The sequence below is a fragment of the Sclerotinia sclerotiorum genome, genomic scaffold, assembly GCF_000146945.2.
Source record: "Sclerotinia sclerotiorum 1980 UF-70 scaffold_12 genomic scaffold, whole genome shotgun sequence".
In the NCBI taxonomy this organism is placed as follows: domain Eukaryota; kingdom Fungi; phylum Ascomycota; class Leotiomycetes; order Helotiales; family Sclerotiniaceae; genus Sclerotinia; species Sclerotinia sclerotiorum.
Genome location: NW_001820824.1, coordinates 18,821 through 45,137, shown reverse-complemented (window position 1 = coordinate 45,137; position 26,317 = coordinate 18,821). Strand labels below are relative to the sequence as shown.

At 41.3% G+C, this 26,317-nt stretch overlaps 14 protein-coding genes and 4 non-coding genes across 18 annotated transcripts; 10 read left to right on the top strand and 8 right to left on the bottom strand.

Moving 5' to 3' along the window:
* The first annotated feature begins 714 nt into the window (after window positions 1-714).
* SS1G_14680 lies at window positions 715-806 on the top strand. The gene has a single exon. It is a non-coding gene; the product is annotated as a tRNA-Val (tRNA).
* A 1,238-nt stretch (window positions 807-2,044) lies between these two features.
* SS1G_14669 lies at window positions 2,045-2,151 on the bottom strand. The gene has a single exon. It is a non-coding gene; the product is annotated as a tRNA-Ala (tRNA).
* A 628-nt stretch (window positions 2,152-2,779) lies between these two features.
* On the top strand, window positions 2,780-2,885 carry SS1G_14550. Its single transcript has one exon. It is a non-coding gene; the product is annotated as a tRNA-Gly (tRNA).
* A 563-nt stretch (window positions 2,886-3,448) lies between these two features.
* Window positions 3,449-3,863, bottom strand: SS1G_08674 (predicted protein; the record flags this gene model as incomplete). Its single annotated transcript, XM_001589860.1, has 2 exons — window positions 3,449-3,634; window positions 3,834-3,863. 2 exons carry the CDS (start codon window positions 3,861-3,863, stop codon window positions 3,449-3,451), a joined length of 216 nt encoding a protein of 71 aa, XP_001589910.1.
* Window positions 3,864-3,962: 99 nt separating this feature from the next.
* On the top strand, window positions 3,963-4,067 carry SS1G_14689. The gene has a single exon. It is a non-coding gene; the product is annotated as a tRNA-Glu (tRNA).
* Window positions 4,068-10,531: 6,464 nt separating this feature from the next.
* SS1G_08672 (hypothetical protein) lies at window positions 10,532-10,981 on the bottom strand (the record flags this gene model as incomplete). Its single annotated transcript, XM_001589859.1, has 1 exon — window positions 10,532-10,981. The coding sequence occupies one exon, from the start codon at window positions 10,979-10,981 to the stop codon at window positions 10,532-10,534; it is 450 nt and encodes a 149-aa protein (XP_001589909.1).
* Window positions 10,982-11,235: 254 nt separating this feature from the next.
* SS1G_08671 (hypothetical protein) lies at window positions 11,236-11,957 on the top strand (the record flags this gene model as incomplete). Its single annotated transcript, XM_001589858.1, has 3 exons — window positions 11,236-11,447; window positions 11,610-11,635; window positions 11,932-11,957. The coding sequence occupies 3 exons, from the start codon at window positions 11,236-11,238 to the stop codon at window positions 11,955-11,957; spliced, it is 264 nt and encodes an 87-aa protein (XP_001589908.1).
* A 942-nt stretch (window positions 11,958-12,899) lies between these two features.
* On the top strand, window positions 12,900-12,989 carry SS1G_08670 (hypothetical protein; the record flags this gene model as incomplete). Its single annotated transcript, XM_001589857.1, has 1 exon — window positions 12,900-12,989. The coding sequence occupies one exon, from the start codon at window positions 12,900-12,902 to the stop codon at window positions 12,987-12,989; it is 90 nt and encodes a 29-aa protein (XP_001589907.1).
* A 452-nt stretch (window positions 12,990-13,441) lies between these two features.
* SS1G_08669 (hypothetical protein) lies at window positions 13,442-13,654 on the bottom strand (the record flags this gene model as incomplete). Its single annotated transcript, XM_001589856.1, has 1 exon — window positions 13,442-13,654. One exon carries the CDS (start codon window positions 13,652-13,654, stop codon window positions 13,442-13,444), a length of 213 nt encoding a protein of 70 aa, XP_001589906.1.
* A 1,972-nt stretch (window positions 13,655-15,626) lies between these two features.
* Window positions 15,627-15,815, top strand: SS1G_08668 (hypothetical protein; the record flags this gene model as incomplete). The annotated part of the gene is made up of 1 exon (XM_001589855.1): window positions 15,627-15,815. One exon carries the CDS (start codon window positions 15,627-15,629, stop codon window positions 15,813-15,815), a length of 189 nt encoding a protein of 62 aa, XP_001589905.1.
* A 368-nt stretch (window positions 15,816-16,183) lies between these two features.
* SS1G_08667 (hypothetical protein) lies at window positions 16,184-16,714 on the bottom strand (the record flags this gene model as incomplete). Its single annotated transcript, XM_001589854.1, has 1 exon — window positions 16,184-16,714. One exon carries the CDS (start codon window positions 16,712-16,714, stop codon window positions 16,184-16,186), a length of 531 nt encoding a protein of 176 aa, XP_001589904.1.
* Window positions 16,715-17,263: 549 nt separating this feature from the next.
* SS1G_08666 (hypothetical protein) lies at window positions 17,264-18,671 on the bottom strand (the record flags this gene model as incomplete). Its single annotated transcript, XM_001589853.1, has 4 exons — window positions 17,264-17,697; window positions 17,754-17,884; window positions 17,945-18,180; window positions 18,657-18,671. The coding sequence occupies 4 exons, from the start codon at window positions 18,669-18,671 to the stop codon at window positions 17,264-17,266; spliced, it is 816 nt and encodes a 271-aa protein (XP_001589903.1).
* A 261-nt stretch (window positions 18,672-18,932) lies between these two features.
* Window positions 18,933-19,463, top strand: SS1G_08665 (predicted protein; the record flags this gene model as incomplete). Its single annotated transcript, XM_001589852.1, has 3 exons — window positions 18,933-18,988; window positions 19,051-19,092; window positions 19,313-19,463. The coding sequence occupies 3 exons, from the start codon at window positions 18,933-18,935 to the stop codon at window positions 19,461-19,463; spliced, it is 249 nt and encodes an 82-aa protein (XP_001589902.1).
* Window positions 19,464-19,790: 327 nt separating this feature from the next.
* On the top strand, window positions 19,791-20,474 carry SS1G_08664 (hypothetical protein; the record flags this gene model as incomplete). Its single annotated transcript, XM_001589851.1, has 2 exons — window positions 19,791-19,966; window positions 20,042-20,474. The coding sequence occupies 2 exons, from the start codon at window positions 19,791-19,793 to the stop codon at window positions 20,472-20,474; spliced, it is 609 nt and encodes a 202-aa protein (XP_001589901.1).
* Window positions 20,475-20,733: 259 nt separating this feature from the next.
* Window positions 20,734-21,986, top strand: SS1G_08663 (hypothetical protein; the record flags this gene model as incomplete). Its single annotated transcript, XM_001589850.1, has 3 exons — window positions 20,734-20,851; window positions 20,982-21,458; window positions 21,544-21,986. 3 exons carry the CDS (start codon window positions 20,734-20,736, stop codon window positions 21,984-21,986), a joined length of 1,038 nt encoding a protein of 345 aa, XP_001589900.1.
* Window positions 21,987-22,258: 272 nt separating this feature from the next.
* Window positions 22,259-22,518, bottom strand: SS1G_08662 (predicted protein; the record flags this gene model as incomplete). The annotated part of the gene is made up of 2 exons (XM_001589849.1): window positions 22,259-22,346; window positions 22,454-22,518. 2 exons carry the CDS (start codon window positions 22,516-22,518, stop codon window positions 22,259-22,261), a joined length of 153 nt encoding a protein of 50 aa, XP_001589899.1.
* A 388-nt stretch (window positions 22,519-22,906) lies between these two features.
* On the top strand, window positions 22,907-24,627 carry SS1G_08661 (hypothetical protein; the record flags this gene model as incomplete). Its single annotated transcript, XM_001589848.1, has 2 exons — window positions 22,907-22,987; window positions 23,071-24,627. 2 exons carry the CDS (start codon window positions 22,907-22,909, stop codon window positions 24,625-24,627), a joined length of 1,638 nt encoding a protein of 545 aa, XP_001589898.1.
* Window positions 24,628-25,099: 472 nt separating this feature from the next.
* Window positions 25,100-25,606, bottom strand: SS1G_08660 (hypothetical protein; the record flags this gene model as incomplete). The annotated part of the gene is made up of 2 exons (XM_001589847.1): window positions 25,100-25,462; window positions 25,526-25,606. 2 exons carry the CDS (start codon window positions 25,604-25,606, stop codon window positions 25,100-25,102), a joined length of 444 nt encoding a protein of 147 aa, XP_001589897.1.
* Between the last annotated feature and the right edge of the window lie 711 nt (window positions 25,607-26,317).

Sequence of the window (26,317 nt, the reverse complement as noted above, 5' to 3'; positions counted from 1 at the left end):
AGGGAGCATCGTAATGTATAAGGTAGACGACGTGGCATTGACGAGGTTGAGACATATCCATATTGATTGGCAGGTCACACCAATCGTAACCCAATATATGTTTAAGTTTTTGAATCACTCCCACATACGACCATAGACTGAGGAGAATTGGGCATCCCGTCCGCTCTGCCATACACAAGCCGCAGATCGGTAGATTAGTAGTTGGGTGGGTGACCACCAGCGAATCCCTACTGTTGTATGTTTTTTCTTTCCTTTCTCTCCTTTCTTTTTTTTCTTCTCTCTTTTTGGCTTGGGGAAGGGAAATTTTGAAGGTGGGAGGGCGACGAGAAACGAGGCCAGGGATCAATACCTGATATTACCATGATAATTAGTTGAAGCTTTTCTTTTCTTTTCTACTTCAATGCTATCAAATCCAGCAGCTGCTTATGAATCTGAGCAATAATTGAGCCTGATATCTTGATACACATTACGAGGGCGATCGATATCAAGGATAGTTTCGCACAATCCAAATGTGGTTGAGCATTTACAAGATACTTGGGCCTAATAAGTACATAAATATTTTGCTACCCATCTCTTGTCCAGCACCACTAGACAATGTTCCAGTGATACCCAGTTTTGCTCCTATGCATCGCTCCACATTCGACCCCCACCACCTTATCTCCACCTTCACGCACGCAATATATATTCAACTGCCCACCTAGCAAACACAAAATTGGCCGGATGGTGTAGTTGGTTATCACGTGTCCTTAACAATTAACACCTGTTAAATACGGACAAGGTCCTGGGATCGTGCCCCAGTCTGGTCATGACTCTGTTTTTATCTTTTGATGACAATTCTTTTTTATGGTGTAGGCAAGGTGCTAGATGATCTCTAGAAGTATTTTCTGTGTGTCGTTTTAGGGCTCTGGGGGTTAAGCTCACATGCCATTTGATAGTCGGTGAAAGCAGTGTTCACTGTTTCTCATGGAATGGCGTTCTGAGGATAGAAAGTCTCTTGGGGGCTACTTCTGTTCGGCAGGCTCAAACCCAACCCTTTGAATTTCTTTACAGGGTCGGGATATCTATAGGAGGATGGCTTCAATATGGAGGGACGGGTAGGTTAGGACATGTGTTTTTTTGCGGAGGGGAGCGATAATGGTAGAAATTTTGTCAAGATCAGGACAAGAAAGGAGAAAAGGCAGTTCAACGGTCCGGACTTCAGCACAACGATGGGGAAGCCTTTGATTTCTGAGTCTGTTGATAAGCTGTGAGGTGAATCCGGAACATTGCAATGATTTCAGGTGTCAATTTCATTTGAGATATTGAAACTATGAACGCACTAACATAATCACTCCGGACATTGACATTCTAGCTTTTCAAGCATTCAAGTTCGCATTGTGGTCTGCTAGTCCGGGCTATTGGGCACCCTCGTGAGGAGGAGGAGGAATTAAGAAGGCCCCTTTTTTTTCCAGCGACCTCTTCTAAAGAGGAAATATGGCTTCCGTAACTCTCTAATATAATTCCTTAATTATCCGGGTTTAATGTTAAGGCTTACTTTACTATCTGAATTAAATTAACTAAATCTGCCGCAGTGATATGAATTCAAAGTTATAAACCATCTATCTCTCTTCCCCGTTCAACACGAGATGGACGCGCCATAAGGAGTACAAAAAATGAATACCTCCAACATAATTAAGAGAAAATGTGAAACATGGTGAGGGTATAGGTTGTAGAGGGGACTTCGAATACGCCGGGAAATGAGCTTTAAAGGATTGTGATGCGGGGATTCGATGCACATTGGGATTTTGGTTTTTCCATCAAGATAATGTATATCTGAATTTCAAAAATATAAATAAATGAAGAAGTAATTGAATGAATGAGGTGAGCAAAAATAAAATTTAACCCAAACAACAGGAAAATATTCCTCCCCAGTTACGAAAACAGCATCTCTATCTATCCACAGACGCAAAAACCAATCAATCATCATCACCCTCCGCCCAAAACATCATTTTCACGATCTAATCTTTGAAATAAAAAACGAAATGAAACCAACACAAAAAGAATTTGGAGCGGCAGGGAGTCGAACCCTGGACTTCATCGATTATTGTCAAGAAATTCTATAGGAATCTATGAACATGCAAACGAGGCACTCTACCACTGAGTTACAGCCCCTAAGTGATGGTATTAATGAAGAAGAGGGCTCTTAATATAAAATATAATACATGCTAGTGGGGAGTATAGATTTTGTGGAGGGGTAATATGGATATGGTTCTAGAGAGCCTGGGGTTCCAATTGTCTGGACTGTAGTTGTAGTTTAATAACTGAAAAGTCTTTGGATTTAGAATTGTGAAAAATTGACTCTAATAATTAACTACCTAGTAGCTAGTAGCTACTGTAGTTTGCTTACCCGGACTAAGCATTGTGTTGTGTCAGGGAAGTTATGAAGGAGATGAGATGGGATTTAGATGATACTTGATACTCGAAGGGAGGTCATTCATTATTAGATACTCCGTACTTCAATAGATATCTTCAATACTACTAGGTATCTATAGATATTAGATGCTCGCCGTTGTTCATAATTGAGCCCGATAAGATAAGATATGTCAAAATTTCAACGGTTCCCCACCACCCCACCTTTTTGAAAATTCTTCTCTCAACTCCCGATCCAATCTAATTCTCCGTACGTATTTTCAGCCCACATTTCCATTGAAGCTCCAGCCTCCTGAAGCAATATTAAATGTCTGGAATATATATTAAAAGACTCCAAATCCTCCATCAATAAGCAATTATCTGCATACTAGCGTTTGTGGTTTAGTGGTAAAATCCATCGTTGCCATCAGTCCACTTTCATCAGAAAATCGTTGGTCAATCTCGATGGGCCCCGGGTTCGATTCCCGGCGAACGCATTTTTGACCTTTGTGGTTCTCGATGTGCTTTGAATCAGAAAGGAATAATGCGTGGTTGGGTTGGTTTTTGGAAGATTTGGGAAGTGAGATGATGGTTCATGGTTGATGGGGTGGGGTTGGGAATGTATTTTTGTTATTTCTACTATCTGGTAGGATGGATATCAATCATACCTTGTAATTATGTGAAATGATTGATGGACAGTTGTGTTTTGGTTTGGAGGGCTCTCTGCTAAGCGGTTGTGAAGGAGAGAGGGATGAGATCGTACGCAACAGGTAATAAGGAAAGGGAAGGAAGGGCCTTTTTGTAAGAGTCAGTCAAAATATTTGTTGTTGCATGTGCTCTACGAAGGAGTGCTACATGAGATAGATTATGATTGCTGTAAACAATCTCTCAATATACCATTCGAAGACCTGGATTAGCCCTCATTTGAACCTTGATCAAAGAGAATACCCACTTCCAGTTATTGAACCTTTGCTCTTCTTTTCCATTTCCTTTCACCTCATGCATGTAACATTCCTGTGTCACATACAGTCCGTCAACTTTTAACTTCAAAAGTTTTATTTTATAAAGCTTCCGTGGGGGTTTCTCTCTCACTTCTCCACCCGGGCGAATTTCTCATGGTCCACTGTACTGCTTGGCGAGGATGTCCGGGAGCGTTTCTGATATTCTGTCTCTTACGAGTTTTCGTGGTTTGTGCTCCGTGTATGGCTTGAGACATGCTTCCTTGAGGAGATTTCATGCGTGTGAACTGGAAATACTCAAGGAGGAAAGGTAAATAGTGTATCATTGTTCCAATCACAAAGAAAGCATTGCAAATGTGGTCGGAGAATCAAATGCAGTCCAATAAAGTAGAGAGAGTATCAAAGAGATATTTGCAGTGAAAACAATATAAGACCCCACCTCGCTTCACAATTCGCCCCCCTTGGATCCCCTTAGCCCGTACCCACCTTTAAATCTCTTCCCTTCAGGCTCTCCATTTTTTCATCGAAGGCTCTCCACCTATTTTACGCCCTTCTTCTCATTTTTTCTTCACAAATATATTTTCTAATAACGTGCATCTTTGCATCAACAAGCACTCCGAATTAGTGTAGGGGTTAACATAACTCGCTTTCAAACATCTCCCGCTTCTAGCATCTGATCATTGAACCGAGTAGCCCCGGGTTCGATTCCCGGATTCGGAATATCTTTTTGCAGTTCTTGCATCCCTTTTTTTTTTTTGCAGTCTAAACGTGTGAACTTGGATGAAGGGTTCAGGTATCGGGGGCACGGAAGGTCAGTGAGACTAAGGATATCGGATAGATGGTTGAAGGATATGGGGGTAGGCACATCATTAGTGTATTGTACTCAGCTTTTTCGTTTTGCTTCGTGTGTTTCATTCTATTTATCTTCTCCTTTTCATCTGTCTGAAGACTGCTGTAGACAACAATCACTTTATTATTTTCTTGCCATTCATATCGAAATCGGATCTGGATAGTTTATGTAGTAAGATTACGTCGATCTTGTATTTGATCCAAAATTGCAGACCTCCTGCCATATTTCCGCCAGCTTTTATATGAATAAAATATAGAGAGGATTCATGACATCGACATACCATTGATAATAGCTGATACATCTTTCTTTTCTCCTGAAAGTATCAAGGAGAAGAGTACATAGGAAATGGAAGTATAGTCTGAATTCGAATCATTACGTTCCCTGCCCTTCAGAGCTTCTCCTTCTTCTCGCAGAATCTTTCTGCTTGATTCCATCTTTAAATACAAAGTTCATTTGTTCGCCCTGGTATAATTCACTGTTGCACAGCGGATCTTCTTTCCTTAAATCTAAGAGGACAAACAGACTAGATCAGGAAATTCCTATCTTTGAAAGTCTTAGATGATTTGCCATAATTTGAGGGTTCTCATTATTGGATTGAACTCCGAACTATTGGGACAATTTGATTCATTAAATATAAGTCGCCCATATGTGTTTTTGGGGGGGGAGGGGGGGGGATCAGATTATAAATATACATCGGAGACTGTCATTCGAAAATGGTGAAATATGAATCTGACTTGAAAATAGGGTCCATATGGTTATGTTCGTTCACCAGTTGTATGGCTTCATTGCTCAATCTGTGTATAGATGAGGCCTTCCATAGTCTGATTTCCTTGAGCTTGGTATACATCTACATTTATAATATCATAGGAACCCGAAAAAATGAGCCTGTTTAGACTATTCCATGCACCTAGATATAATATTTGTAGTAAACACGGCCTCTCATTTAGAGTCGCTTGAGGTGGAATATTCAATTATAAGAAAGCTGCAGGTGAGAAAGAGGCATGGGTATTAAATAGGTGATATAACACTAGGAGCATACAGCTACATGGTATTTTGGTCTCGACTATATTACCGTTGATATACCTACCAGATTTCATTCCAATCGTTGGTAGAATTTGTAATGTTTGGAAATGTTTATGAATTGTAATAAGTAAGTTGTGGGTACAATCATTCTGATGTAAATTTTCATGGACACACATACGCCCGACCACACTCTTATCCTGCACATCTCATTAGCTACCCTCCATCCTCATAGCCAATGATATAAGGCCCTCGATTTCTGCCATCAATCATCCATACAAAGTGTCACCAAGATTCGTATAATCCCACATCAGGTCTAATCCATTATAGATCCTCTGACACACAAATAAAATTCTGTCCATGCTAAATTCGCTCTCAAACATTCACTGGAACTCGTGCTGAAACCTATGATGTACTTGGGTGAGGATGGGTCCTCGAGGAAGAGGGTTATTGAGAAGGTGGCAGGAGAAAGAAGATGCGCCGATCGATGTGTTGAATGAATGACGATACCAACTCTGGGATCTATGGGAGTCCTAGAATGGTTGATCAATTGGTGGATCGGCAGGAAAAGTAGAAGGAGAATCAGGAAGTTAAAGTTGAGAACAAAACATCCACCAGCGGGAATTTCCCACTCATTAAATTTCAAGACCTGATCATTCAATTACAAATGCGCCACAACGCCGAAACTTAACCTTAAAAGCTCCTGGATAACAGCTGAGTTATCAAATACTCAAATTTCCAGTTCCGTCACTCCGCTCTCCCCCAATTCCTGCCAGAAGCTTCGATAAAATACCAGGGGTAGCGAGAACAGTAATAATAAATAACGTCCAAGCTGTCGTCTCTGTACCCGCTCAAATGACTATTTGCCCTTCTTGCCGGAGACGAGCCACAGATTTCTCATTTTGGGGAAGAATGCTGGAGAGCATCTCGTGGAAGATTGTTGGATGGGGGAGCGTTCATGGCCGGGTTTTCCATCGATCAATTTGAGTCTTAACTTCTTACGAATCTCATGTAATAGCGTCAAAAATCAAGCAATAGCAACCATCAATTTTCAATTCCTTCGTGACATTCGATATTTCGCCAATATTCCGAAGTGCATCATGAAAATCCGTATGGAAATACGTATGAAAATCCTGGGAACCCCCAGAGTCATTGTATGGTTTCCTTAAAGCATATTCAAATATAACATTAGCATAATACGAAAAGACCCATGAGAGACACACTGACTTCTTGGTATTATCATATGAACGAAGACGCAATACAAGCTGATCTACATGTTTCCGTACCATGCTCTCGGGACGGAAGACACCGGCTTTGGAGAATATCGGCTCATGGCTCCTCGACGAAGACGGTGATGATCATGAGAAACAATACTGATCATTGACTCCGAGTGACAAATTCAGTTGGCGTTGCAAGAATATTTATCGCGTTTTGTTCCACTGGCAATATGCTGTCATCATGGACCGTTCCTATAGAGCTTTCAGAGATCAACATGGATCATTAGCCCTGGTTGAAGAGGGTAAAGATTGTATATGAGACAAACCAGGAGAAATACTAACCATATTTCTCATGCAAATTTATAATCTTGAAAGTACATTGACGTCCCAATACAACTTGACGATGAATTTTGTATAACACATAAATAACAGCTAAGTTTTGTTCCGTGGAGCTTAGCAAATGGACTGAACTAAAGACCCCATATAATTACATACGAAAGTAAAGCGACAGAAAGTGATTGGTATTATTTTACATTTCCTTGTATTCACGTTTTGGTGCTCCCTCGAATGTATGTGAAAAATACATTGCATTAAGTCTAGTACCCTACTTTTAGACCGCCCCTCTTTTGGACACCTTTTTACACCAAAAATTATCATTTTCATCTATTAATAATTTTATAATTAATTAATAAAATTCAATAAAATTTGGATTAAAGATTTATTATATAATTACAATTTAATTCAGAAAATTTCAGATTTTTTGAAATTCATTTCATTGAGATTGTGACCAAAAGGGTGTTTATAGACCAGCAATTGTATTTAACTTAGAATCTACAGGTGAAGAGCACTTGTAGATGGGGATAGCTACTCTATATATATACAAATGAATGGTCTAGCCACAATGGCTAGGCAAAAAGAAGTCATATTTGTCCCTTCAATGATCTTACTTTACCGATAACCATTGATACCTAGTACTTGTCCGGATCTGATCCTCAGGTCACCTAAATCGTATACTAATCCCGAGTAATCGTATCATGTGTGGACATGGTTAATGTACCTGAGGTTTCTTATATAATAAGGGTGGGGGGAAAGCAGGGGTTTCCGTCACAGAGATCTATAACTTTAAACTTTTTGATTTTCGATTTATATAGGATTTACATGCAAATTTGAAAAATCTTTAAGATCTTGAATAACTTTTCGACAAAAATAATTAAAAATAAATTATAATTTTTTTTTCGAATATTTATATTATAATTGATCGAATGGATCAATTGTCACACTCAAGAATACTGGGTAAAGTATCTTGTATTAGAAAATACTAAGCTAAGGAGAAAAGAAGAAGGAAAACAAGAGTAGAGAGTTTTCCTATGATTAAATACAAACGGGGCATGCCACGTGACCCGGAGGTGTGAGGCGTCACAGCGGCTGTGTTACGTGACGGTTGTTATCCCACTAGTGGCTCACGTGCACTAGCCCTGTATATAAAGACCTTCTTACTTAGAATCTTCTTAGTTCTTTAGTTTTAGATTCTAAGTAATTGAATTGACTCCGTTTACGACTTTTCCGTCACAGGCTGCCTAAGGTTTCGTCTGGTTGGTAGTGGTGGGTTAAGGCTTTATCACTGGTATTCACTTGGAAGTGAATTGGTTACCAGATCAAGTAGAATGTAGGTAAACTAATTGATAACTGAGTTGAGCACGAAGCTCCTAAACTATGAAACTACTCTGACTATATAATGAACGATAAAGGGAGCCCCTAGGAGCTTTGAGGGCTCCTAGGGCTCCTTATCACGTGATTTCTGATGGTGCGTGCGCATACGATCTTCAGGTGACCAAGATCACATACTAATTCGATGAAATCTGATCGTGTTTGCACAAGGCCTAAGCTCTCCTAATTAATCAGTTTGCTACCATCGTAACTCCATCAATCCTAATGGTGAATCGTGACAAATACTGGGTAAAGTATCTTGTATTAGAAAATACTAAACTAAGGAGAAAAAGAAGAAGGAAAACAAAAGTAGAGAGTTTTCCTGTGATTAAATACAAACGGGGCATGCCACGTGACCCGGAGGTGTGAGGCGTCACAATATAATATACTAATATATACCTTTAAATAGTAAAAATAATTTATAATTTAAATATAATTTTTTAATATTTTTCATTTATATAATATATAAATTTGTGTTTTTAATTTTAATATTAAAATTTTTATTTTTATTTTGTTTTAATTTCTTTATATCATAAAAGAAATTGAAAATTATAAATTCTAATTGTGACGGAAAAGTCGTAAACGGAGTCAATTCAATTACTTAGAATCTAAAACTAAAGAACTAAGAAGATTCTAAGTAAGAAGGTCTTTATATACAGGGCTAGTGCACGTGAGCCACTAGTGGGATAACAACCGTCACGTAACACTAATGATATATTTTTGAAGAATTAATTTAAAAATATTATTAAGATTTTGTTTATAAAAATAATCAATTTTATTATAAATTTAAATTTAAATTAAAATTAAAATAATATAAAATATAAAATATAAAATATAAAATATAAAATATAAAATATAAAATATAAAATATAAAATATAAAATATAAAATATAAAATATAAAATATAAAATATAAAATATAAAATATAAAATATAAAATATAAAATATAAAATATGTTAAAGTGAATGGTTCCTGCGTAGCACGTGCACAGGGCACTAGTCCTATTAGGACTAGATTGAGAAGCTCTCTGTAAGAGAGCTTCGCACTTCCGTAGAACTTAGAAGAGAGATTAATCTACTAGACCAATATTACCTCAGTTCTACCCTATCAGCTTCTCACTATTCCCTGTGTGAGGTCATTCCTTTTAACAAAATATAAAATATATGAAAGATTAAATAATTCAATAATTAAAAATCAATATATATTACTTTTTAATTATAATTTTTGTAAAGTAAATTTATAAAAAAGAATTTAGATTTATTATTATTATTATATTATATTTGATTCAAGGATTTTAAAAAATCTATAGTTTATTTTTAATAATTTTCGTTGAAAAGTTATTTCAAATTTTAGTGTTTTTCAAATTTATATATAAATCCTATACAAATCAAAAATCGAAATTTCAATCTTCAAAATCTCGATCAATAAAATTGTGAAAAATCTGAAATTTTCAGAATTGATTTATAACTATATAATGATTTTGTAATTAAATTTTCAATTGATTTCATTCAATAATTGTTGAATTATTAATAGCTAAAAATAGTAATTTTTAGTGTAAAAAAGTAGTTCAAAAAAGGGGTAATCCAAAAGTAGAGTACTAAACTTATATAAAAGTTCTTGAAGCAATGAACATAAGAGCCAAGTAGATTGGTATGTGATAGCAGGTTACTCAACCTTTCCTTCTACTAGGAAGATGGTGTTCGCAGGATAAGACATAGCTCCAATGGTGGTGATAACTTCAATTAAGTAAGTGCATTTGATGTGATTTGGCTGGTTTCCAAACTTGCATCTCGATGGGAGTAAAGAATAACATCGGAACGGCCCATTTATATGCTCTGCAGAAAATGACACAGCTTTGTGTTATTCCAATCCATGCTCAACGATGTAAAGTAAAGTTTGAAATGGCATAATGACGATACATCTAAAAAGCTCTAAAATAGCTAGAAAACAGAGGAGAATATTACCAAGTTCCATTCACTAAAGCATCGTCAAGAATGAGTGGTGAGTTGCACACTTTGTATAACTTCTGCATGCATGCATGACGAGTATTATGTTGTCATCTGCTGGGTTGTGCATGATTACGTATGTCCTGTGGTAAACATCTAGATACCAAAGGAAGGTTTCAATGCAGTGATTTCCATATGGCATTTCTTTATTTTTTATCTAAAGATCCAAGCGGCATACCTACAGCACGTCGAGGCCAGGACTTAGTCTTCTTTCTGGATTCACCATCGTTATAATATCCCGTCCATAAGGACTCCTGTCCTATGCAATGCAATACCATGCGCCCTTTGAAAAGCAAAAACAAACATAAACCCCCAATCAAATCGAGTCTGATGCGCGTCCTACTCTGACAGGACACTAAACGCATCAGAGATACATAAACAGGCTCAATATCCCTTCTTGGGTAAATATTTAATGCCTCTTCTAGGACAAGTACCTCTCCCGCCTTTCCCAGCTGGAGCGGTAGCCACAAATTCTCCCAATTGTAAACTCCCTTTGACGTTAAAACTATACCAGGCTTGGTTTAATCTCCCATACGAACAACCCAGCACAACCTCACTTCCAGTAACTGCAGTTAATGCAGCCTGAATCTGGCTCTCGGTATAAGTAGCCGTATAACTTGGCACAATCCCTGCTTTCTCGAGCGCTTTATAGGTATCCAATTCTTTAAATAATCCCACAGCTCTCGTGAAGAAATCGATAACTTCATCGCCGGCTTCGTATTTGTCACCATAGCACGATGGTGCAAGAGTATTTACGCATGTCCCGTGTTTGTTCATCTCATGTTGCCAAAACGTTTCGGCGGATCCTCGGTTCGGAAGCCAATATTCATTCATGTATGCGAGCAGATCGGTTTGGGACGCGGCGGTTAGGATAGAGGTTATGTTGTAGTATCGGGGTGTTTCATGACAATAAGTCGGATAAGAGCCATCGCAAAGATCCGGCCTGCGATATATGGTAAGCTTTAGATCATATGAGTACTAATGACGGATGAACAAACCAAAGACCATGGAGAGTCCAACTATCAACGGGGCCTATTGCAGGACTGTAGTCCCAGAACTGCGTCTGGAGAAGCTGACCACCGGGATAAATGAAGCAGCAGGAATCTGGTGCAGTAGTGCTGTTGTGGCAGGAGAGAGGAGAGTTTGCCGGACACGCTGGTGCATTACCAAAAGGTATATATGGTCTAGGAGTCGTGCCAGTCGACGAGGAGGATGATGGATTGTTGATTATTGGTATCTGCGATAGGAGGCCGCCCGCGAAAGAGACGAATTTGCGAATAGATGAGACGGATGAGGTTGTGTTGGTTGACATGATGTCTTGAGTCTATGTTGACTGAGAGAAAGATTGATGGATGGAACAATCTGGTAATAATCTAGAATAAGTTGCAGAGGATAAGAATGCAAAACAACGTATGAAGTGGAGGTTTTACATATCTATATCTTCTTCTAATCAGAGCGAAAGAAAGAAGAAAGAGAGTAAGTACCCAAGTAAGTTACTATGCTGGCGGTTCCTTTGAGCCCTCCGGCAGCTCAGATAAGAGCCCAGGTGAGCTACGTAAAGCTGTGGAACTAAGGGACTGATAAGCTTTTAGGGTCCTAAAGGTGGCATGTGATAAGATTATCCCTGGCGAGCCCCTGTAACAATAGTGCATGTGCCCCTGAATGTCTCACTCACAACACTGAGTTGTACAGAATGATCAGATACTCGGCCAAACGACTTGCCTCTGCCACCTTCGCCCGTTAAAGAGGAATCTGTCAAAACTAAAACTTAATATCAGATCTAGGCTTTCGTCGTTTGGAAGATGATTGATATTTTGAAATGATTTGATCACTTAAAGTTCAATCTTAATATCCAGGTTTATTTCAAGTTTAAATCCATTTTAGTTTTTAAACTCATTTCAATATTTGAATCAATTTTAAACTTGTAAGTTAGTTCAAAAATTGAAAATATCCTATATTAAACTTCAGTGTAAACTACTCAGTCCTTCGATATTGGAGAAGTGCGTGATCCTCATCTCGAATTACCTATACATAGATGTAGCACATCTCTCCATTAAGCCCGCCCAGTGTACTCATCAAGTCTTTCAACGGCACAGGACCCGCGTTATATCCAATATCTTGTAAATCATCCAGCGTAGTGTTTCTGCTAGGAGGAACATTATTCAAAGTAATTATTCCTGAAATAGCATTCTATCTCTTTAACAAATCCTGAATTTGCCATATCCACCAAACCCTGTCTATCATGCCGTGGTGGAGAAAGAAAGCTGGGTCGCCTGGAGATGTGAAAAAGTCCTGCGCGCATTGATTAACACTTCTGATTCTGAGGAGGGGGTCTTTTTCTCTCACAGAGAGATTCACTTACCCCGCCTGGGTCGCCCCCTATAGTAAAATGACGACCTGTATGAACACCCCACTGCCCTATACTGAACAAGCCTTGCATCACAGTCTGAAACTAATAGATATCTGCATTTGAAGGATTCGCTATGAGGTCGTGGGTATAGTTGGTTTTCCTAACAGCAGCACTATGAACGTCCACATCACGGCGTAGATATCGTGGATTGTAGCCGAACCCGTTGGCCTGTGGGTTGACTGGTGTGCCTGAGATTGTCCCAGAAAGTGGACCAAGGTGAACAGTCGTACTGCAACGCAATTTAGCAGGTTGAAGGCGCTTTAATTCAGGAGAATGAAACGAGAATTGTACTTTTTGAATGGTCCTGTGGTTACACATCCACCACCAACGCCGGGTGGAATAATGTCGAATGGCGGAGGTGCACCTGCAACAGTGGAGAGTATATTGGATCGTGAGCATATCTTCCCCAGTTCCAATATTGAGGCTGGTTAGTGGTGTGGTAGTGAGGAAGTGGAGAAATAGAACGCATGAGAATCTGAGACTTGCGATCTGTAGCAGAAGTGCGAATGAATGATGGAAATGAATGACTTCAACACTCACGGGTTGATAACCTTTGTAGCCGCATTCTTCACGAAGTGCTTTTTCATACGTATAGATATAATACCTATGCCAGGCCAGGAAATTTCTCTACGTCATTAGATGAGATCACAACAACTTCAGGTCTAGCTAGTACCTACTGTTCCATGGATGATATAAGTCTGATTCATATGCGTGGCAAAAAAATAATCATAGCGACTTCGAGCACCAGGAACAAGCTCAGGGGGCGTGATAGATTCTTTGGACTGCAGGCAAAGAACAGCATTTGTGTACGCGATTCGATGCGCTCCTGAAAGATCACTCTTGCAAAATTTTAGAACTTTGAACTTCAGGAAGTCGCTTAAGCCTTACCATTCACGGCGTTTTATAGCCGTCTTAACCGTGCAAGTGTCATTCGGATCATGCATGGCTTGATATGCGGCAAGCTTCGCAAGACCTTTTGTTGCTAATTTATCTACTGCATCAGGAGGATGCAATGGATAAGAATCTGCTTCAACGGCATTGAAATATGGTTGAAGGACAAGAATAGTTGAGAGAAATCCAAGGAGGGGGGAGTTCATTCTGAAGAGTAAAACAGCTGAAATGCCCTGCGAAACTCCATGAAAGTGGCATTGGGCGCAAGTAATGCCTTATACCTTCTCATTCTCTCTCTCTCGCCTAGCGCATTCAAAGGACCAATGGCTTCGAAGCTCAAGTCGATGCAGACTCAAGATAGGAGCCTCTCGACGAATAGACACCCACTTCAACACTGTTGGTAAGGCAAGCGAAGACATTATATGATGGCTAGGCTTGAGCATCTAAATTCATGCAAATGCGGTCATTTGAAGTCTGATAAGTGATAACGAATGATACCATTTGAAGCACAATATTTTCCTTTAATATTCTCTGAATCCTTGAGCGAAATCTTAGCAATCAAAACAATTCTCCGTAATGAATAACAGCAATGATCGTCGCACGGCATTTGTATCTGTCGTCCTCATCCTATTCTTGACTATCGAGAACTGGAATTACAGAACAGCTCTGGAAGAACTGAGTCTCTCAGTGACGGACTTTCTTAACAATGTCCGCCTCCTCCACACCATATGAGGTGGATCCTGAAAATCAAAAAAAAGTGTATAACTGTAACTGTATACTGTAACAAACCTACATTTTCCTAAAGGTCGCGCAAACCCCGCCTTTATCGGAACGCCCATACATGCAAGTCATCAATTTACACAGTCAGACTTTAGCTGAAATGCCTCTGTTGTAAGACATGAGATTTCTGTGTGATATCCCCGCATCTAACCTGGAATACTTGTAATGCCAATATAGACTATTCCTCTCGTACTTTGCTACCTTATTGTACGTATATAGAGTTTCGCAGGCTAAATGACTGTGCATCCAGGAGGATAAATAGTAAAATCTTTGGTTGTAGATAGACCGGTGATGAACTTGTCAAGTGCTGCGGGCTTAATAAGCAAATATTTTACCACGTGATTTACCAGCCTAACATTTCTACCAATCATGTCGCTTTGCCGGCATGAATATTCGAATATCGGGTGATGTCTCTAGGCCCTTTTATTATAACAGAACTGTTCCAATACAAAATTTGAGAAGTCGAAGCAATAGCCCATCATGGTCTTTCTCGGGAAATCAGGGTTATCAGGCCTCCATATGCGGAAAGGACCGTTACGACCAATTGCAAAAACTTTCGTACGTTAGGCCCTTCCCAGCGTCCCTCTAACCAAGCTAATGTGCAACCACCTTCAGTCGAGTCAAACTTCATGGGGCTGCATGAACACTCGGATATTCCATTCATCATACCTCAACTCCATTAATTCAAATTCGCTGGCTGTTAAATCACGTCTGTTGAGGGCTATTCCATCAAGCGGCTTCCGTCCTTTCTTCTCGTCTACCCCGCTAGCACGCGGCTCCAAACTTCGTGATTCCCCACCAGGCGAGCCAAGCCAGCGGCCACAGAGGGATGAACACGCCAGAAACAAACATCAACGTCAATGGAAGCAACACAATCAAGATGAATATCAATACATTGACCCGATTCCGCCCCCGAGCTCTCGCCAACGCTCCAGCTACCCACTTGCAGTCCTCATCGCTGTAGGATGTACATACATAACCCTTAGCTACAATCGTTCCCCGTTCGTAGAGTTTTCTCTTCCAAATCTGATTCCCAAACTCACGCCGAGCTATCTCGATAAACACTTCATCCTTTCTCAGCAAAATATAGACGAAGGACGGATCCATACTCTACTCACCAACAGCTTCATGCACACAACCTATCCTCATCTTTTCATGAATATGCTTGGCCTCCTATTCATGGCCCCTCTCATGAACCCTCTCACTTTTGTGGCCGTCTGGGCTGGTGCCGGTGTCACATGTTCTTTTGCCTCTTTATACACATGGAAACATGGCCTTCAGTTTCATCGCGGCAACGGCTCCTTAGACCCTATAACTCGTGGCTGTGGTGCGTCTGGTAGCTTGTTTGGACTATTTGCTATGACAGCGGTGAAATTTCCGAGCTTAAGGTGGCAAATCATGTTCATCCCGATAGGAATCCCAGGATGGCTATTCTTGGGTGGAGAGGCTATTTATAGTATTCTGGCGCTTCAGAATGGGTGGCAGCCGCAAATTGGTCATGCCGGCCATCTTGGTGGCACGGCATTTGGCGTCTTGGCTGGAATTTTGAGTAGAAGATTCGGCTTGAACATGCGGGCGTTCTCATGATTTGGTCGTTGGTCATTTTTGGTGGAAATATGGATGAAAAAGTAGGATCTTTGTATCTGTGCTACTTTTAGTTAGCTACCGGGTATGATTCTATGCTGAATATCTAAAACATATTCATTGGAGAACATCAGCTTGTGAACACGTTGAAGACGCTGCAAGCATCATAAAATTTCTGCAGTCTACAACCCCCGCCACCATTGTTCGACCACAAAACATATGTCTTCCCCTTCAAAGACTACGATTACAAAATGTGTCTTCGTTGGCAAGTTTCGAATCAAAAACTACTTTTATCACTTAATTATAATTTAAAAATTGTACCCACATGTTATTCCAAATCTATGCAACCTAACTCCATAATCACCTAAATGTTAATTATTCTGTGTTTCTTGTTTCTCCTCCGCAGTACCGCCAATAACTCTTCCCTTGACCTTGTCCTCTCCAGCATCTAACCTGGCATTCTTAATCACCAAAGACAAAATCACAATCGGTGCACTCACACAGAGTGCCACCACGAGCAATTTATGCATGGTTTCCTGATACGCTCTGTTGATTGCGATTCTCTCAGGAGTTCCCATAGGATACGCGAGTGCGTTGTTGATACTGTTATAAACGGCGCTACTATTGATGGTAGTTGAATACTCGGCCAATTTCTTGGGGATATCATGGCCCCAAATCACACCAGCGATGGCACTTCCAACAGCACCACCCATTTCCACACAGGTTAAGTAGACGGCTGTCGCGACCGCGACGTTTTGATGGCTAGGGACCGAAGCTTGGACGGCAAGCTGAGCTGGAACATTCAGCATTCCCCCGCCGATACCGACGGCAATTTGGGTGCCAATGATTTGAGCAATAGATGAATTTTCCTGGCGGTAATGATACATGAGGCCGATTCCCATGAGGTAAATGAGCGAGCCGGCAGTAATGTAGGGTTTATAGTATTTAGTATACTTGATGAAGAAAGATATGATCACAGATGAGATGGTTGCCGTGAATGAAAACACCTGTGTAACGCGGCCGGCAGCGGGAATAGAGAGATCTTGGACGACAAGAAGATAGGAGTAGAAGTATGGTTGGACCGAGAGGAAAAATGCCACTGATAAAGATTAACACACGGGAATGAGATACAAACCAGCATGAACTTACTAAAGTAGAAGAATCCAATGCCACATCCTGCGCAAAATGAACGAGATCTCAGGAGGCCCAGGGGAATGAGTGGATGTGGCGCAAGCTGTTTCATAGATTCCCATACGGGAAAGCTGAAGAGACAAACCACCCCAAGACTATCATCACGATGATATCTGGACTGGCCCATCCGTTTGAGGCCTAGGAGTGCGATGGTGAGTGGAATCAAGATGAGCGCAAATGCAGCACTCAACCAAAATCATACCACCAATGTCCCAAATCATTCCAAAGTGCTTTTACAACTTTAATCGGGCCTAATCCTCTCAAGGGGATGGAGCAGTGAGGTTAGCTTTCTTCGCTTTCCTATTGTTAAGAAACAGAGACAATGCCAATGGTAAAAATACGGCTGGTAGGAGTATACACCAAATACCATAACCCCATCTCCATGTTGTCGTTTTCAAAATTTTGTCTCCGATAGGCGCGCCGATCCATACAGTAATCAAGAATGGAATTTGCGGTAAACTGGACCACAAAGCACGATTGAGGAGATCAGTCGTATCAGCAATGAAAATCTGCTGGAGGATTTGGAGACCAGTTGAACCAGCTGCGTAGAATATTTGAGCTGCGGCATAGGTTTGAACATTGCTGGAAATGGCCATTGTAAGTCCGCCGAGCACGGCAAGGAAGATTGAAATGGAGAAGGCCTCGAGTCGACCAAATACATCGGCGGTTTTTGCCATAGGCGTTTTAATGACAGCTATATTTTTGAGTCAGTACCCTACGCAGAAATCTAGACACTGTAGGATTCCATACCCATGAAAACACTCTGCACCACCAAAACTGTAGAAATTAAAGAGTGATTGTTGAACGAGCTTGTAGCAAAAATAGAAAGTGACATGACCACCTGTGATTCGAGCGAGGTGGTAAAGGAGATGAGAAATATACTGAGAGTTTGTTTTAGTAAAATGCCCATAGTCTGATATTGATTGTCTCAGCAAACATACCCAATGTATGCTATTACCAAGGAACATGTTGTCCAGGTCATTGAGACGGCCTCAATGTTTTGCACACCAGCTTGAGTGGCATTTCCAACATTATTACTGGCAATTTCGGCATCTTTTTCATTAGAGTCTACGGAATTTGCGCCACCTAGAGCTTCAGAGCGAAGTGCGGCATGCTCTGTCTCGGGTCGTTTTGTAGAAGTCTCCTCGGAGTCAGCGGTGGTGTTCATGTTCTCGTTCTGCATTTTAAATGTTGAAGATCAGATATTGTTCAGTGGTTGTGATTATGACATGAACCAAAAGACGCAAAAAAACCAAAGTCAGAATTCCCGAAATACTTGTGAGAAGATGAGGAATCCATGATAATCATATATAATCTTCTAGACATGGTGCTGTGAGCTACCCAAGTTTTAACCTTCAAGTTAACTAACTATAATTCGATCACCGTTGAACTTCTGAGCAGTTTGTCGCTAGTGGCAGCGCCGTCGCAAACCTAAAGCGTCACTTGACCTTGTAGCAGCTAGAGCCTCCCTTCAAGCCTACTCGAGGAATGAATGGGAAATAGTAGAAAGAAATCATTAGTAGCCCTTAAGATAAAGTATATGAATGAGCGGGGTATGGTAGAAGGTATCAAATCCCAATCATAATGGTAAATCAGGTTCTGTCGAAGTGTGGTGGCACGTGAAGATTTCTCCAACCCGACACGTGCACTTACTGTGTATTCGCCCATTAGGTATACGCCTTCTTCATATTCTAAATGTTTTAAAGAAGATCATGATGCTTAACTCGTTCGGTCTGCTTAAGAGACTGACATGTGTCCTTTAATTTCCCAAATTCCGAATTGTCAGAAAGGAGGCCAGTGGCAATAGAGTTATATACTAGGTACGTTATGACATAGGTCGCCAGCCTACGGAATGAAACTATGAAATCACAGTTTCCGTCACTGGAGCCGGCGTTATTGGCTTGTAAAATGTTTTATTTAGCTTCAGTAATGGGAGTCGAGGTACTTGTAGCTTCCCAAGTTGTAAGATTACGATCACCTACTGAGTATTATATAAGGTTAAGTTTTGATTAATTCTGATATCTGATATTTCCAACCTCCCCTCCAGCCTCAACGCGATAGACAAGCATCCCGCATCAGAATTTGACGCGTTCGTGTCATTCCAACGATTCCCCAGAGTCAGATTCGGGCATGTCCGAGCTACCAACCTGATAAGCAATCCTGGAGACAGATCATTGGGGACCAAGTCATTTCCATTGAAGCACTTGTAAGATCTTATTCTGTGTTTTCTGCCGTGTTATGCCTGAATAGAGATGATGGACCGCCTATCAAGCGACTTACTAACTCGATTGGGAGAATTATCCGAAAAGTTTGGCCGTTGATAACAAACGGTCCATTCGATTAGCAGCAAAAAACAAGTTTATCCACTTGTTCGCCAACAAAATCCAGAACCACCAGAACCACCAGAACCAGTCAATGTACGGAGTAGGACTAGGTAGAGACTGGGTAGATACCGGGTGAATACTAGCTAGTATCTAGCTACATGCTAGATAGATACATCCTAGGTAGACTGACTCTTCAAGCATGAAAGTGGATTTTATCTTTGCCCTTCCTCGATCAAAAATTGGAAAGCTTTTCTTCTCCATCTTCCCGCCTCTTCTCCCCCTTTTGCTTCCTCCCTCTTTCTCTCCTCCCCAAAAAAGGGCACAATAACTCGGAGTATGATAGCTATCCTCTCTCGACATTTGTTGGAAGTGAAAAGATTTTACTCTTCACTTTGCGCTGTTGTCACTGCTGATCCCCGTATCTAAGGTTTTCGCTATCAGCAGTTGGAAAAAATTATCCGAGATGTCCCCCGCCATGAACGTCGCCGCATTGAAAGCTCAATCTGCAGAAAAGGTTGAAGCCGTTAAAAATGCTTTCAAGAGTCGTCAAGGTTTCTTGGATTTCATCACTGTGCAAGATTCTGCACTGGACCAGCATAGCCATGCGGGATCCAACAAGACTTGGTCCAACGAAGATCTGTAAGTCCAACAGAGTTTTTCATGCTGGATTCGCACATGGTGAACGATTCAGCGACTAAAAACTTATTCCTGTAGTGATCCAACACCTCCGGAGAAACGGACATGGCGTTGGTGGAATTTCGTTACCTTTTACCTAGGACTCTCTTTTGGCAATTGGACTCTAGGCTCGACCATGGTTGGTATTGGTCTTAACTGGTGGCAGGCTATCATTGTCATCTTCGTATCCCAATCGATTAGCTCAATCGCCATGTACTTTAACAGTCGATGCGCCTCAGTCTATCATATCGGGTATCCTGTCGTAGCCAGGAGCGTTTTCGGAATGTATGGATCATACTACTTCGTCGGAGCTAGAGCTGCCCTGGCCATTATCTGGTATGGTGTACAACGTAAGTGGTCCAACGCAAGGCTTCTTGTCGCAACTGAACGCACTATGCCTTCTACCAAAGATTGGACTAGTGGGTCCCGTTGTGTCCTGGATGCAATCTCCTCTCTTTCGATCTCTTGCTAATGCTCCGACGACGATAGTGTTCTCCGGGGCCAGCTTCATGAGCAATATCTTGCGATGCATTTTCGGGCACAACTTTACTGATATTCCGAATCATATTCCTGAATCGATTGGTATCACATCCGCCAATATGCTCGCCTTCTTTCTCTTTTGGCTGGTCCACTTTCCATTCTGCGCTTTCCGGCCATATCAATTACGAGCATTCTTCTGGTTCAAATCGATTGTAGTTTTGCCGGCCGTATTTGGACTTTTCATTTTCTGCATGGTCAACACAAAAGGAAGAGTCGGATCGGTATTTGAGAGCACACTTGGTGAAGGGGCTGCCTATGGATGGTTCATTATGCACGGCATCAATAGTGGTATGGGTAATACTGCAACTTGTAAGTCTCTGATTTTATTGCACTTCCCTGTCTTGTATTAATACACCACCCAACTTTCCCTTTTCCTCCAGAGAGTATTTTGTCAATGCTCATTGCGCAAGGAAGAATTGCTAACTTGTTGATTTTCTAGTGATCACAAATCAGCCAGATATCGCAAGATGGAGTGCGACGAGATCTGGTGCACAATGGTCACAACTTCTCACCCAACCTCTATCCGTGACGCTATCTGCCACATTTGGAATTTTAGCTACGGCTGCGGTTAACAACAATTGGGGCTTAAATTTGTGGAACCCTTGGGATTTGCTCGGTGCCATCTTGGATAGATACTGGTCCGGCAGCACACGTTTTGCTGTGTTTTTGTTGGCATTTTGCTGGATGGTATCCATTCTTGGCACAAACATCGCGGCCAACATGATTCCGTTCGGGGCGGATAGTACCATGTTGTTTCCTCGATTCCTCACGATTCCCCGAGGGCAATATGTAGTGGAATTCTTGGCTTTCGCCATCTGTCCATGGAAGATTCTTGCTTCTGCTTCAGTCTTTACCACTTTCCTTTCGGGTTACGGTATATTTATGGCTAGCGTCGTTGCAATAATGGTCTGCGATTGTAAGTTCTTCTCTGGACTATCACACCTGAGGATGGTGAAAGTGAGGTGATTTTATTTCTCTAGCCCGATGCTAACTATTCAAAGATTATGCGCTCACCAAAGGCAACGTGTTCATTGGACATCTCTACAACGGCTCCAAGGCAAATAAACATTACTATTATTTTCATGGCTGGAATGTGCAAGCGATTATTGCATACCTTTGTGGCGTTGCGCTCCCGTTCCCAGGTTTTATTGGAACTTTAGGTGTATCAGTGTCATCCAGTGCTATAAATCTTGGGCGTCTCGGATGGCTGTTATCGTTTTCAGTCAGTTTCGTTGTATACTTCGCACTTTGCAAGGTGTGGCCAACTCAGAATCAGAAGATCATCAAGGAGATGGGTCTCGGATGGGAATCACAATATGGTGACATTGTGATTGCTGAAGATGGGACACAAATTGCAGAGCGCGGAGGGGTGGTTACAGCTGCCAGTGATGATTCTGAATCTGTCAACAGAACAACGATGGCGTATCAAGGTGAGAAGTTTTGAGAGGCAAAATGAGTAGCTTCGTAAAAACGGTTAGAATTCGTATTTATGATGAAAACTAAATGAATAAATCAATCAATTAATTAATTAATTTCAAATCAAACACTGGTGCTTGGGAGAGATTTTCTCGGTCGATGAGCTTCACACATGATTGTAACTCCCTACCTATTAAAACTTAGATATGTGGCCGGACTCGAATTTGGCATCTGCAGATTCATGTCCAATGTTCCAGAACATATCAGTGATTCCAATTCATATCAATAAGTCGTCAATCATCACTTCTTCTCATACTTTCTCATTACCATACGTCTTCTACGTACTGCTCTAACATTGAAATAAAGCAGGAATGCAGGGCAACACAGTCTATACCATGTTAAGGTTAGTGCTTATCTGCAGAGTAGTGAACATCTTCTCTTCTCATTCGATACCATCAAGAATCAATGGATCAATCATCAACAAACCCAACGCACACCAGCTTATTCATAACACAAATTTGTTTAACTGCAACTGCACCACCGGCAGCGACGGTAACCATCAGTGTTTCCAAACATCTACTTGCTTTTTCATGTGGGATATAGGAATCAGCCGATTTTAGCTGCGGCTCAGAACTCTTTTTGGCTAGATTGGCTCAACCTTAGTGGGCTGAGTCCACTCTCACAGTACGCCAGTGAGTACGCCAGTGAGTACTAATCACTAGTCTTTTAGTAAAGTGTTAAAGAGAAAAAAAAACGTTGCCCACTCTATCGTTTATCATCGACGCTCCATTCTCTTTAATCTTTTCATGGTGGCAAGCTTGGAAACTTTGGAGAATCACTCATTCTCATACATTAGATATATCAGTTAGCACTGAGTTTCAAAATCCTCAAAGATTTGACCTGCCAAGAGATTCCCTTTCCAATTTTTCTTCTTCCGACATCGTCAACATGGACTCACCATGGAGATCAGAATTATATAAGCCATCCTCAGCTTGTGAGATTTCTCCGTATCAAATTCTAGAGGCAGAAGTTCGTCCTCAAATATATCCGTCTACCTGTAGTCCTGAGGAGAGTAGTTCGAACTTTTCACTAATTATTGCCCTTTTTTCTAGCCCTTGGAGTCCGAAATTAAAGCATTGACTCAATTCACAAAGGACATTACTGAGACCGCATACGACCCTGAAAACTGGCTTTACCGAGGAAACTGCCTCCGTCAATTAGGGTATCCAGAACTTGCTCTTGGCGATGTTCATAAAGCCCGGCTTCTAGTCGAAGCTGCCTTAAAGAACGATTCTACCTTAGGTACTGATGCGTACAAAGCATATAGTCAAAAGATATATCAGCTGCACCAGACCGACCCAGCATGGATGCCGAGGAAGGCACAGGTTGCGACTCCAGAATCTCTTCATGCCTTAGTCACAATTCTATTGAAGAGACTTGAGCTTCAGATCTGGTCGGAACTGATGGAAGGCCTGATGGCTTCCAACTGCTGTGCAGACTATCTTGCGGCAAGTAAAGAGGCCGTTGCCAGATTTCCTGATGACAAGGTTTTTCCTTCCGAAGTAGCGAATGCCGAGTCATGGTTTGAGCAGCGGCAAGATATCCTCCAGGGATATGTTGACGACGGAGAAATGACAACAGAAGCCATGACAAGTACTCTTTACAACGGAGGTGTCTACCCCACAGCGTATCCATGGATGACCGAAGATCTTGTCACAAGATCTGATAAATCAATAGAAAAGGTAGCCACTGAATTTTCTTCTGCATCTTCCAACTGCGTAGTCTCGAAGAGTACAATTAGACTGGCTTCATCCCCCGAAGAAGTTTTGGAGATGGATGTGCTTGGAGTCGTGGCAATAAAAGATATTCTGGCTCAAGAACCAGTCCTTTATGACCCTACGCTTGCTGCTGTAGTTGACAGTGCCGGTCGTTGTCCCGCTTGCTGTGGGCCGGTTCTGGATGGGGTTGAAAATTCTTGTTGCAGAACTTCTTATTGCAGCCCTTTGTGCTCCCAGCGTGCGCTGGATAGTTATCACACCGTCGTTTGTGGTAAGGATTTCGATTTCCTGTATGAAACTAAACCAGTATCCTCGTCAAGCTCCACAGAATCGTTTATTGGATCTAAATTGCTCCTCCGAGTCCTCGCCCTTTCTATTAGAGAAAATACTGCAAATCCTCTACAGTCTTCTCTCATTTCACGTCTCACGCCCGCTTACAATCCAAACAATCCTCAACTCATCGCCTTCAACTTCACAGATCATATCACGACACCAATCCAGATCCTCGGCGAGCTTGGCGTCGATGTCTTCACGAACGGCATGTATGATACATGGGTACTGCACACTATTCATTGCCGGCTGCAAAATAATAAACACGGACAGACCTTTGATAATTTCCGTGGAACTGCCATAAATCCGCTATACTCCATGTTTAATCATAGTTGTGATCCTAATGTTGATTGGAGACATGACCATGAAAATAGTACAGTAACCATGTTTGCCGAAAGGAATATCAAGAAAGGGGAGGAAATGTTTATTTCGTATATTGGCAAAGGCGATAGTCTTAAGGACAGACAAAGGAAACTAATGCCCTGGTTCGGCATGGAGTGTGCGTGCCACAAGTGTGATGAGGAGAACATAGAAGCGTTGGCTGCAGTCTTGACTTTATGAGCAATCAATATCAGTTAGCCGACACAGTTATTGTATCATTTTCTAGCTCGATCTTACTCATCTAATACTTCCCTGTTTTTCAGGGTTATTTGGATACTGGCGTTCTCTGAACACCCAATAGTCCGGGCTAACGGATTAGATAGAAGATTTTAGATCTGAAAACAATTTAATACTATAGATTTATGCAATTTTAACATTCTAATTGGTTCGAATTTTCTTCATGATTATGATATAGTTGAGCCATGTGTAACGATGCTGTACTGGAGGCAGCGGCTGCCTAAGGTTTCGTTTGGTTGGTAGTTATGAAGGCAGTCTTCCATTCATGCCCTTCCTTGATTCGTATCAAATTGAAAGCATTTCTCTGATCCAATTTAGTGTAAATCACTGCCTTGCTCAATTTATCCCTTAGTTCTTGGGCTTTGGGTATTAGGTACACATCCCTGATGGTCCCATCGTTTACTCGGCAGTAGTCTCAGCAAGGTCGACTATTCGGATCTCCCTTCTTGAATGCTAACAATACGTTGGCTGCACAAAGGGACTTGGATTTCCTAATCCATCCTTTCTTCTCAGCTTTAGATCTGTATTCTTCCCATATTCTTAGAGTACTGGGGTTATGTAGTCTCAACTTCTCGACCGGGGGTACGAATCCCTCTTTGAAGTTGATCTCATGATCCCAAGGCTTATGTTCTGGCAGGGCTCTCAAATCCTGCGGGTCTTCGAACAGCTTGGCGAACTTTCTGTACTGCACTGGAATTTCTTTTGCATCGGTCTTGCCGACCAGTGAAGGATCCGTAGCTGCTATAGTATGGTATCCGGCCTCCCCAGAAGTTTGTTCCTTCGGGCCATATAGTCATTCGTTCTTGCAACTGCAACGATCGAATGTAAGGGTATCTTTTACCCAATCAATGTTTGGATTATGCCTCTTAATCCAGGGGGTTTCTAAGACAACTACATATCTGCCCAACGGTACTAAGTCCATTTTGACTTGCTCGGTGTGTCCTCCTGGCATGATCATTCTGATGGCATTAGTTTGTCTACGTACCCAACCATCTACTCCAGCCTTTTTACCTCCCAACAGCATCAGCTAATAGGGATGTTCTTTTGGCTCGGTAGGAATTCCATTTTCTTTGGCGAAGTTGGGGTCCATGAATATTCCCATAGCTCCTGAATCAATCAGGGCCTTGACTTCCTGGTTCTCTAGTTTGACTTCTATGATTAACTGCCCAATCCCAATTGTACCATTGAGTTCTAGCGATAGTGGTTCGGTGATTTGTTCTCCAGTGAGGAGGTTTAATCATTCATGTTGGTATTCGCTTATACTCAATAAGTATTGGGTTTCTTGAGACCAGAAAGAGCATCAGATTGAATTGATTGATTCTCTAGCTAAGCAGTTATGTTGACCTCCTGGGATCTTGCATCATATGCATATATATTGCATGATGCATATAAGGAGCAAACAAAACTCAACTTTTAATTCATTCTTTCCTTTTTGGCATACTGGTCCGGTTGCTATAAAATATTAAGAGTTCAACGAACTTTCGGTGTGCGTGTTGAAAATTAAATCTGCAGTAGATCCTATGGACTCAGTTGTATCGGAAGATCTCCGATATATCCTCCAATCACTAGATTCCCGGGGATCCCGACTGACTCTATACTCCAATAATAGTATGCTAGATTTCTTGGCTTCTCT